Below are 11848 nucleotides of genomic sequence, written 5' to 3' on the forward strand. Positions count from 1 at the left end.
CTGGTGCGAACTTGCGTCGCATTCCGTTTTTGAGTCGAGGGCAGATTTCGGAGTGCACGCTTTCTCCCCTTCACCACGGCATGCAAAGAGAGGGAACTTCCAACTTGGAGTTCCCCCACAAGCACACCGAGTAAGTAGTACTTTCTTTTTTGGATTTTCTGGAAATGGCTAGTGAGTTGTTTCCAAGGTGTGGTCGTCTTGACGTTTGCTGGTGTAGAAAGTCTCCGTTGGCAACCCGAGTGCTTGAGGTAACAGGGACACGCTGCCTTGACAGCCAGTCTATTAAAGCGGCCAAATCTTTTGTCGCCTTCGTGGTCCCGAAGATCGGGATTTCCACGTGTATTGTGAGTGTGGCTCCAAAAAGAGTGAGGAAATCGGTTCGAAAACACCGTTCGTTTTGCGGCAAGAGCGTAATTGGCAATATGCAACGGAACTAACTCCGATGTAGGCTGCATGCAAACTCCTGGCAATCCCCGAGTGCCAGTGCTCTACGGGGCCTTGCTTCTTCTCTGGATTGTCTCTCCAGCTCACACATCTCCTACATGCTAATTTATTCTCGTGTTATGACAGAGAAAAAGTTTTCTGGTCTTCGTTCGAGCCCCTGTGCCGCGTGGTTCGCGACACTCCGACACCGTTCACACTTCTGCCCGCTTGTCTTGCGCAGGATAGTCTATCCAGAAAAGGGAGGGAAACAACACGTGTTCCGCGGAAATCCCTTTGTCATTTGGCACGATTCCTGGAACACAACCTGGACAAGCAGAACAGCGACTCTGCTGTGGAGACTGTGTAGCGTTCGACACACTTATATGATGTCAGTTGCCTAAGATTCAGATTGCTGCTTTCTGCCCGAGAGTCTGAAAAACAGCGCTTGCCTAGACGTGATTTTTGTGAACCACTCCCGACTTTGTTGCCTGAATATGCAAGCCTTTCACTGACGGATATGGGTTGAAAGCTGTCGCCGGCGAAAGGCTTCCTCCGTGTCTTGGTTGCACAAGTTAGTATGAATCGAAGCTCCCACCTTCGAAACCGCCATGGTCCCTCTTGGGTACAACTCGTCTTAGACTTGTCTACCCTGGCGGCCACGCCTACAGCAACTCTCGTCCCTCTCACCTATTTGCCGCAAAACTTCCTTGGAAAACTTCGGGTCTTCCACAATGCGGCGGCCCGGCCAGACCAGTGTCCTTGCACTGCAAAACCCTAATCCGCAAGGAAGTCGGTTCCGGTCCGAGGGAGGTGAGATGGAAGCGGCGCAGTCTCCGTCTGCAGGGCCGGTAGAGTTCTCTCCGGTTTTTTCGGAGAAAACGGAGTTTCTGAAATTCTCCCGTCGTTCGGCGAATGCGCGCGTCTCCTTGTCCGCAGTGGGTGGCGGTCCGCCGGTGTACGCTTTGTCTTCGGGTGCCTTGTACGGCAGTGAAACGTTCCGACCTAAATATGTGCTTACGCAGATTGTTGTTCTGCAGTCTGCCTTCTACCTTCTGTATGCTCTCATCGCTCTCGGCGCACTGACATGTTTTGTTGCGGAACGCGGAGACTGGATGCCCAGTCTTCCCTTCACAGGCGAGGAGGCAGCCGGCGTCAGCTCTGCCGCGGCAGCCTTCCCAGACTCGGCTGTTCTGGGGGGAGAGTCGGAAACACCTCAGCGTTCTGGCACTGCACACTCTGCAAACAGGGCCGCCACACCCGTGGGGGTTGACTCCAACGGCGGGGTTTCCGATCCACAAGGAAAGAGCCCCCAGTCCATGGCGCAAGACGGCGCCCACTTTTTCCAAAGTCGGACCGGTGGCAGATATCGCGGGAGTGGACGCGGTCTAAGACGCGCAAAAATCTTGTTTGAGACAGAGCTGTACCGACTCGCGACCAGTGAAGGCCGCATTCTACTTCTCGTCTTGTTTCTCACGAGCCTCGCAATGTAAGGTTTCTGTCGTGCAAACGGACGAAACGCCGATAGGTATAGTTGATGCTAGAAGACGGGCAACCGGAGGCAGAACTGCTTTGCGGAAATATCTTTCGGTGGTCGGGCATATTGGCAGTCACAGCTACTCTTTTGGGAGCTGAAACCAATTGTAGAGGTATCTCTCACAGTGGCGCAACGAGAGTCCACAAAGAAAACTGCCGTCCGTCGTTCATGTCTCAGGGTTGAATAGTGGTAGAACAAAGCCATCTGGAAGATTTGCCAGCCTGACCGGGGGGACGGGGCTGGTGCGTCTAGGTATTCCCAAAGAAAACACTTCATGCCTATGTTTCTGTGTTTCTTGGAGGGTCACCTATTCAGTTGCCTGCTTTTCACTGAAGTGATGGTTGACATGCAGTGGGCTTCGCTTACGCTCATCCTCTGCGAGGAACCCGTATCGGCTGTTGCGCTTGGTCCTACAAATGAAATCAAAATATTACGCTTCTTCCGTTGATGCACTGGGTTAAGACAGCCACGATGCGAGAGAGTCTTGCTGAAAGAGTGTGTCCGCCGCTACTGCATGTGTTTCGATTTTGCGCCGTTTGGTCTTCAGGTCGTACCTGGTCTTCTTGGTCGTCCAGAGGACGCGGAAATGCCTCGATTTTTGTTTCTCTATTCACTTCTTTCACCTTCTGGCTTGTTGGATATTCGGCGGCTTCCCCTCAAACTGTAAGTTCGTGCAACTGTGTTTTTTGTGTCCATAGGTGAGTTGCGAAGGTCTTCAGAAACTCACACTATATCGCGGTGTGTAATTCCAGACGACCGTCTGATGACTTTATAGAACTTCGAATTTACTCACAAATCGCTGTCAGCATGGTAGCTCATAGGAGTGGAGCATCCTCGCTTGATTGATTGTATCCCTTATGGAATCACCTACAGCGTTTCTGAGTCACTGGCCAGTAAAAGGGAAGGTCCCAGTCGCAAACCATTTCCTTGCCTCGTCAAAGTGTAGGCCTCAAAAACTTTTGACTCAAGTCAGGGATTGAGTTTAAATGTGCATATTGTATTTCAAAGAATGTTCTCAGCGAAAAAATTTGTTGCGACTAGAACGTTGCTAGTAGTGTCAGGTACTAAGGATCTGCGGTTGCACGCGAATCTACCTCAACGGGCGGGGCTTTCTCCACCGTGTTGTTACACCCGGACGAAGGGGACGAGCTTCCTTGTTAGTCCTGTGGTGCCGAAAAACACAACAAATTAAATACCGTTTTTCGATTCCGATTTCTTCGGCTGCAGCCTAGTTTTCCCGTTGCACTCTGGTTGTCGCGCATCTACAGTCTGTGAAACAACCTATGCGTCATCTTACCGGTGGTGAAAGTAGTGCCTGAGATTACATAAACAGAATGGGGAAGACCAGGCGCTGGTTTGTTTCTTTTTCGGTTGCATGAGGTTTGTTCGCACCACATTTCTACTGATATGTGAATGATGTCTGCGTTCCTGATTTCGGTGGGTGCTGTTCGCAGCAAGTTGGTGGTTGTGCAGCGCGGCGTCTGCAACGGCTACAACAGCACTCTCTCAGTATTTTTGCCGAAAAGTCGAAATGCAAGATATCCAATTGGAAAGGCCACCCGCCGGTCACCGTCGCTTTTCGTCGGAGGGTGACAGCATCACCTCTATAGGGACCGACAGCAGCGACAGCAGTGGTGGCTTCTATACGTCCGGTACAGAACCTGCACTGGAAAGAGAGACACTAGACGACGCACGCGTCACGAGAGAATTGCATGTGGCCTCTTTCGTTGGCGATGGAAATGCCCGGGAAAATCCAAATCCAAAGCCAATTCTTGTCGGCCGATCTGTTTCGGTGCCTCCTGTCCGAGAACGCTCTCCGGAAACAGGAATGATGGGTCCTGCAACTCAAGACGGAATCGAACTTAGACTGTTGTGACATCAGTGCTTCCGTTTTCACAGTTGTGAGCAACCGGCTCAAAACAAGTGATGGACGCAAAGTTTAGGGCCGCTTTTCCTTTTTGAATGCTTGAGATCATCTGCTACCGTCCCGAAAACCTTCTACTTGCCATCCTGCTGCCTACGGAAACGGCTGGGGCGGCCTACGTCACTTTTCTAAAAGCATCTCACAGGATGTCACATATCTAAGTGGCTAAGTAGATGTGTTTTGTTTGGATTCAACATGCGCTCCCGCTCTCAAACAATGCTGCATTCTAGAGATACGGGGTACGGCCAGTTTCCTGCTAACCCTGAATCACGGTATAGTTCGCACCAGTTGGAGCAGCACTTAAAACCCTTACTCGAGAAGAGGAGTAGTGGCGCCGATATTTATCACTGGTTTAAAGCGATTCGGGACGATCTACCTTTGACGCAGCATTCGGGGCTAATGGTCTGTGCTCTGTGTACCTGGACATCTATGTGGTTTATGTTGACATGACTGTTCAACTAAGGTGGAACTCTGAGATATTTAGGCTGTGTCAGTCTCTGAAGTTCCGGATGTTTGCACAAAGTCGTTTCAGAAATCTAGCGCAGCGATCAGATTTTGCGACGGGTGTGTCAAGACAGCTTAACCGAGTGATCTGGCGTGCCTACCCTCGATCCCACGGTGGTGTTTCGTTTCTTGAAAACCCGCCAGACAAAGTCTTCCAGACGCTGTGTGCCTAACGGCCATTCGTAGGCGAGTACAAAAGAGTAAAAGAGGACGTACTACTACGGTGCTTGGCGAATTGGGTATCGCGGGCGTTTTAATGGGACCTGCCTTTGTCTTCGACGGGGAGCTAGCTATTGAGCACCATGAAGTAGCAGAGCCCTGTGCGAGCTCGGACGAGGAAAACGTGATTCTAACGCTCTTAAGGGTGAGAATTACACATGCTGCTCTACCACATTGGAGTTGTGACAGGCTGAAGCACTCGTGTTTTGTCGCCACGTACACCTCGGCGAGTGCATGCGTGCAAAAAAAGCGGGCTTTCTATAACACACAGGGGGTCGAAAAGGTCACGTATATCTGCCATTCCCAAACTACAAATGGAAGACTATATCATAGCTCCAGATGAATACGGCTGATAACGCGCACGAGAAGGTTTTTCGAGACCTGCTTCTCTTAAGACAGTGTAAGTGCCTGACTCTAGCGACGGCGCATTCTTTTGCGCCGCCTGTGCTGGTTCGAGGTTCGCCACTTTTCCGGTGGTGGGTCGCCGCCAGGATGCCGCCACTCACGGTTTTCTTTTATGCTCGGGAGCAGGCACTTGGAAGCTTCACCGCAAGCTCGTCAGAACTGTTTGGTTGGAGAAAAGCGGCAGCAATCGTACAGCGTCTCGTCCTTATGTTCACAGAAAAACCATAGGCAGGCAGGAAGCTTAGTTTTGTTCAGTATGGTTGGTTGCCTTGCCTGGCGGAACGAACTCGGTTGTTTGTGGTGGTGTATTTTTCTTTCTGGGCAATGTTCGACATTGCCGAAACGCGGATATTTCATGTTTTCTCGTCATCTGAGCACTGCGTCGTTTAAATAACCCAATATCTATCCCGTCTTTTTCTCGCAGAAAGGGAGCATCTTGTCCCTCCGACACCGCTGAACGGAAAGCGTCCTCGCGAAACGGGTGCAGGGACCACGCCATCGGATACTTTTCGTTCCTCTGCCGTAAACGTCTGCTTTTTGTTTCATTATCATACTTTTTTGCGTGAGGTTTCTAAATAGCGTACACTGGATCGTGTCTGGGGCAGGAAATCAGTCAAAAAGTGTTCCTTCCATCGGGAGCTGGTGCGCGTCGCGTTTGTCTGTTGAGTGTTAACGCGTTTTGCTTGAAAAAGCTGCCCCTTCCGGCCTGCGGGCTAGGTTCGAAAAAACAGCCGATGCTTATGAACTCTTTCTAAATTCAGAGATTCCGTGTTGAGGGCGCGGTAACGGAACAGTTCTCCGCTGCAATTCGGCGTGAGTCCGTCGGCCACCGATGGAATATGTGAAAGTAGAAGCGAACGCCTTTCCTCGTTGTAAGAGTCCACTGGTCGGACAAGGATTTTTTATGGTCTCTCAGATGCAGACACAACGTCGTTTTTCTTATTCTCTCAGTCCGGTGGCAGGTGCTGCCATGATGGACCCCACTTGCGCTGACCTCCAGCTAAACGCGAGGGTAACACGGATCTTTCACACCATATTGTCCTGCCGGGAATTTTTGTACCGTCTGTCTTTCTGAAGAGGCCCCGTTTTTTTTTCTGTGTTGACCGAGGGTCCGAGTCTGCGGTGCACTGAGTTGCGCCTCGCCGTTCGCCGCAGCCTTCCAGCTCTCGCCTCTTTTCTTCTTCGTCCGCCGCGTTTGTTGTCTCGTTTCTGCGGAATTTGTGCGTGAGACAGTAACTTTCTAGATTCGTATTTTGGTTTCCAAGCCGAAGCCAAATGGCACTGCGTTGTCTGGCGGCTTTCGGATATTCCCTCATCGCCAAAACCGTTTTTCTTCCACCTCCTCTAATCCTTTCGATTTAACTCTTCTGTAGAGATGCCGCTCAAGACTTCCTGGCATTGTTCGTGCAACGCCACCTTTCCAGGTGACTTGCTCATGGTTGTTGCTAACCACGATCGCGTGGGCAACTGGAATCCTCAGAACTCGGTGGTTCTTTCGACAGACGCATCCTCTTTCCCGACATGGCGCTCTGGCGAGGTCTGCTTCGACGAGCAGCAGCCCGTCCGGCTCGAGTACAAGCTGATTATTCGCCGCGCCTCAGGAGAAATTTACTGGGAGCCGATTCCCACCAACCGCGTAGTCACGCTGACTGCGAATACGTCCTCAGTCATCGAAAACGTTTGGGGTTCGCTGGCCACTTGCTCCATCACCTTCTTCCCGCTGCAGCCGATTCCGTCCCCGTCCTTCTACAAGCACGCAGAAAGGACGAAGAAAGAGGCCAGTTCCGTCCATCTGCACTCCGCCTCCATTTCCGACGACTCCGGGTCCGACACTGGGACATGTTCACAGGTCGACGAATCGCGAACGCAACGCAACGTCCGCGGACAGCCTGCCTCCGTGGGGACGGGGAAGGCCACAGCCGCCGAGAGAGGCGGCAAAGGATACGTCATGCCGCATCACCAGTGCAGCACCAGCCAGAGACGCCACTCCATCAGTACGCAAGCTGCGGACGAAGCGGCCGGCGGAGGGAATCGCGTTTCCTTCAAACGCTCCGCCTTCATTTTGGCCAACACTGGTCCCATCACAAACTACTACACAGTCTCAAAGACAATTGGTACGTTGTTCGCTGATCTGAAAAGAAAGCTGCACAACGTGCCGGCTTCGTCGTGGTAACTTCCGGTTCGAACGTGGCGACGCGGCTGTATGTACACCCGCCTTTTTTCTGCTTCCAAGGCGCCGAAAGGCTGAAAGTGTTAGGACGTGTGGTGTAAGATTGCTGCGCAGCCGCGCCAAGACTTTTGGCTGGGAAGGGGGTGCATGCCGCTGTCGTATGTTTTTCGGTATATGCCCCGGTGTTCACGTCTGCCTTACCTGAATAAGAAGTTGCGTGTCGTGTGAGAAGTTCGTCGCGTTTGTGGGAACTGCAGAGTCTGAGATCACACCAGAACCGAAGGGTTTGGAAAAGGTGAAAGACTTAGAAACTCTAGAAGAAACACGGAGACACAAGTGGTGACGGATCTTAGCCCAGCGGTCTTGTCGATCTTTCTGCGTTTTTCCGAGCAGGGCGTGGCACATGGGGAGAAGTGAAGCTGGTCATTGACAACGGGACCGGAGCGCGTCGCGCGGCGAAGAAGATTCCCAAGTGTTACGTTGAAGACGCCGACCGTTTTCGTCAGGAAATCGAGATCATGAAGAGCCTCGACCACCCAAACATTGTGCGACTCTACGAGACTTTCGAGGATATGACGGACTTCTACCTGGTGATGGAGTACTGCACTGGGGGCGAGCTCTTTGATCGCTTGGTTCACCAGGGTGTCTTCACAGAGGCTCTGGCCTGCCGCATCATGCGGCAGATTCTCGCAGCTGTTGCTTATTGCCATGCCCACCGCGTCGCCCACCGAGACCTGAAGCCGGAGAACTTCCTGTTTTTGCATGACAACCCCGAATCTCCCATCAAGCTCATCGACTTCGGCCTCGCCGCTCGTTTCAAGTCTGGACAGCCCATGAGGACGAGAGCCGGGACGCCTTACTATGTATCGCCGCAGGTACAGAGCACAGACAAGAAGTCAAATCTCCCTCTGTGTTTTCTCCAGGCTAGGCGACGATTAAATTTCACTCGCCCGATGCTGCCATGCTTGTAATCTAGGGTCTTCGTTAACTCGACACATGTTCGTTGTGTTTCTCCATTCTGCCCATATATTTATATACGTAAGCTGTTTTTGCCGATGTGTAAGACCGTACATCTTTCGTGTCTTTTAATCAAGCGTATGTGTACTCTGCGGCGTTTGCCGATTGAAATACGGTTCCGCGCTGGCCTGGTATCTAGTTCTCTCTCCACCTTGCACACGGTACGTCGCCAGTCCTCTATGGGGATGCGTTTGCTGTGCCCGCTTTTCCTGGCTCTTCATAAAGGCTTGGACTTCACACAAAGAACGCATTTCACATAACCAAAAAGAATTCGGAAACTGCTCTGCTCTGTGTGCGCCTGCAGGTGTTGGAGGGACGGTATGGCCCAGAGTGCGACGTCTGGTCCGCCGGAGTCATGATGTACATTCTGCTTTGTGGGTATCCTCCGTTCAATGCGCCGTCGGACAGGGCGATTATGAACAAAGTGCGTGCGGGACATTACACCTTCCCAGACAGCGAATGGAGTCGAGTGTCACTACAGGCCAAGGATCTCATCTCGCGTCTTCTTGATCGCCATCCGCGCACTCGAATCAGTGCCGAGCAAGCGCTCCGACACGCCTGGTTCGCCATGCATGCTCCGGGAGACCATTTTGAGCCTCTAGGTGAGACACGAAGTCTTTTCCGAGGAATATATGTCAGGCGGAAGAACCCTCGAAAGATAACTCTCACACACATGCTTATCTTTCTGCGTAGAGATATGTATAGGTGGCTTGTCTTTCTGAGTTGTGGCATCTCGAGTGTAGCCACTGGCGGCGAAGGTGGGTCATCCGATTTTTTGGATCGTCAGTTACGCGGGTTGTCCGCGTGTAGAGCGGCATGCGTTTTTTCAAAAGCAGGTGACGAGAAACTCTTGTTTGTTTCCACCTCCGCAGGCTTGGACATTTTGAGCAAATTTCGGCGATTCCAGGGCTTGAGTCGACTGAAGAAGCTGGCTCTGACGGTTATTGCACAGCATTTGGAGGACTCGGAAATCGAGGGTCTCAAGAACTTGTTCACTCAGCTCGACACCGAGGGTGACGGTGTCCTGACAGTGGAGGAAATTCGCAAGGGCATCGAGCGGAGCGGCGTCCACTTACCTCCGGACATGGTCCTCGAAGATGTCTTGAGGGAAGTGGACACCGCCGGCACTGGAAGCATTGATTACACAGAGTTCATTGCAGCTTGCCTCCACCAGTCCCACTACATCCGAGAGGAGGCGTGTCGAGCTGCTTTCCGCGTGCTAGATATCAATGGAGACGGCCTCGTCAGGTGAGTTTTCAGGCGTATTTCACCAGTCAGCTTCACGCCGGCAGAGAAAGGGTGTTGATGCAGCTTCCATGTTTCGATTGCAGACGCCAGAACATGTGTGTCAGTTTCTATCTGTGAGCAGGGGCTGCTCCCCGGCTTTTTCGAGAGACGCGCCGTCGCGTTCTACCGCTTCTTTTGAACAGTGAAAAAGGGCATCTGCTGTATAGACGCAATCGTGTCAGATCGGATATTGATGCACAAGCGTCCCCAGAAAGCACAACTGATCTAGACAGAGACCGCACATTGCCCTTACCATTCGTCTTTTCTTGTGGAGGTCACAGCCAGCTGCGTTGACATGCATGCGGGTTCCGCCCTTTTTTTGCGTGTGTGCAGTGCTCAAGAACTGCGCCAGGTGTTCCACATGGCTGGTGATTTGGAGACAGACGCGGCGGCGGAGTTGCTGGAGGCAGACGCGGATGGTGACGGGCACATAACTTTCGATGAGTTTTGCGGACTCATGCGGAAGGTGCCGTCGCTCGCCTTGGTCACGGAGCACACAGTGTCGATGATGCGGCGAACGTGTTCGCGCACAAACATCAGCGAAGCCAGTCTGACGCCTCGCGCTACGGGGTAAATCGCAGAAGCGAACACAAATGGAAAGACAGGAAAACGACTTTTTCTGTAGTGGGGAAACCCGGCGAACGTTCCGCTGGAATGTGCCAGGGACGGGCCATGAGATGCCGGTCAACACCGGGCGAGGCCTGTCGTTGGAACGGACTGCGATGTTCTCGGCGTGGGCGTCCGACAGTGTCAACAGGCTCTACAACGCGCAGAAAAAAAATTCCCGCACGTGTTCCATAGACAAACCGTCCTTCGGGCGGGAGATTTGCTTTTTCGGGAGATTGCGACGGAAGTGGGTTTTGTTTAGGTCGCAGTGGGGACAGTCTGCTGGTTCTGCGAGTAGATATTGGTGTATCGACGGTACTTCAGACACTGCCGTCACTAATCACGTTCGGTCTCTGGGAGATGCAAGGGAAATTCTTTTTCATTTTGGGGTTTACGTCGCGTGCACGCGTTGTGACTGAGAAATGCGCGCATGTGGTCGAAAGCGCCGCATGCGACAGTTCAGCAAACTGCGTGCAAGGAACTGATAACGTATCGTACTTTGTGCAAGACAATCTCCGTTAATATGTGGCGACTTCCGAGTTCGTGTGAAGTTCCCAAATTGAGAGCAGGCTCTTTGGTGGGTCACCCGATGTGCACCGGAGACAGACCCGTCTGTCACTCGATGGTACAGTGGGATTGAGTTTTCTGCGTTGTCTTCGTTTCGTGATCTCATCTGCGGGGGAAACAGACGGCTCAGTCCTTCTGGTCCCGAAAACTCGACTAGAGGTTGGGTGCGGGCTGCACAACCGCAAACTCCGGAAGGTGGAAACATGTCGCACCGAAAGGTGCTGGTTTGAAGGGCTGTATTGAGATGGGCGACGACGCGGGAGATGAGTTTCAGCGATCTATCGTTTTTTCCACCAAATATATGTGGTCTGCCGTCCAGGTTTAGTTCTTCTTTGAGTATATGCGATTTTGCGTCACTGGCTGCGGGCCAGGGATCAGGTCCATGTCGGTTCAAAGGTACCGCGCTGGCGTCTCGGCGGGCTTACTGTTCTACATCGCGTGATAGAGAGTGGATTTCAGAGGGCAAGGAGGGCGCTTTCTGGCGCGTCCTCTTTAGAAAGACTCTGTTTTCGCGGCGAAAATGCAGTCTATGAGAAACGAACGACCGACTGTGTAGTAGCACGCAAAGGGACGACCGCAACGATATGCGTATTTCGGTGGTTGCCGGCTTCTTTGCTTTGTTCTTGCCTGAGAAATGAGGACAGAAAATGTAACGAAGGGCTTTTTTTTATACAGATACCGTAAAATCGATTCATGAACAAGATGTGGAATCGTACCCTCTCGTTTTGTACAATTCGTGCCCGAAACATATATTTCACAGAGACTTTGGCTGTCAATCAAACCTGCCGTTTTTGCCAAGCAGACAAACGACAGACGTACATCAGGGATTGACTGACGTCTGCTTCCCGTCAGCTCACCGTAGAGACTACGTGGTTTCCACATCTGCAGTGCGTCAGGGCACACAAGACAGCATGTGTGCGCGACGCTCTAGTGATGGAAGGGCATTTTCGATTAAAGCGAGGCCCGGCAGTGGAAAGCAGGAATGCATGTATCTAGACTCGTACCACTCCCTCTGCTCAGAGTAGTGAATTAGAAAACGATACCTCGACCTGTTACTACAGAAAGTCACCGTATGACGAACCATGAAATTCTGTTTCCTTCTGGAAGCATGAGTGAAGAACTCAAGTGAGTTGTTCATGCTTTGTTCAGTTTCACCGAATTTCAAGAGCGTACAGGTGCTGCAAATAATGAA

General features: G+C 51.9%; 2 protein-coding genes across 2 annotated transcripts; both read left to right on the forward strand.

The window, feature by feature from the left end:
- The first annotated feature begins 57 nt into the window (after window positions 1-57).
- On the forward strand, window positions 58-4369 carry TGME49_225500 (hypothetical protein). The gene is made up of 3 exons (XM_002366182.2): window positions 58-1909; window positions 2505-2620; window positions 3412-4369. Exons 1-3 carry the CDS (start codon window positions 1155-1157, stop codon window positions 3831-3833), a joined length of 1293 nt encoding a protein of 430 aa, XP_002366223.1. The 5' UTR covers window positions 58-1154; the 3' UTR covers window positions 3834-4369.
- On the forward strand, window positions 4125-11443 carry CDPK2 (calcium-dependent protein kinase CDPK2). Its single transcript, XM_002366181.2, has 5 exons — window positions 4125-7123; window positions 7573-8054; window positions 8501-8798; window positions 9069-9444; window positions 9817-11443. The coding sequence occupies exons 1-5, from the start codon at window positions 6385-6387 to the stop codon at window positions 10055-10057; spliced, it is 2136 nt and encodes a 711-aa protein (XP_002366222.1). The 5' UTR covers window positions 4125-6384; the 3' UTR covers window positions 10058-11443.
- The last annotated feature ends 405 nt before the right edge of the window (window positions 11444-11848 follow it).

This window comes from Toxoplasma gondii, chromosome X (assembly GCF_000006565.2).
Source record: "Toxoplasma gondii ME49 chromosome X, whole genome shotgun sequence".
NCBI lineage: Eukaryota > Apicomplexa > Conoidasida > Eucoccidiorida > Sarcocystidae > Toxoplasma > Toxoplasma gondii.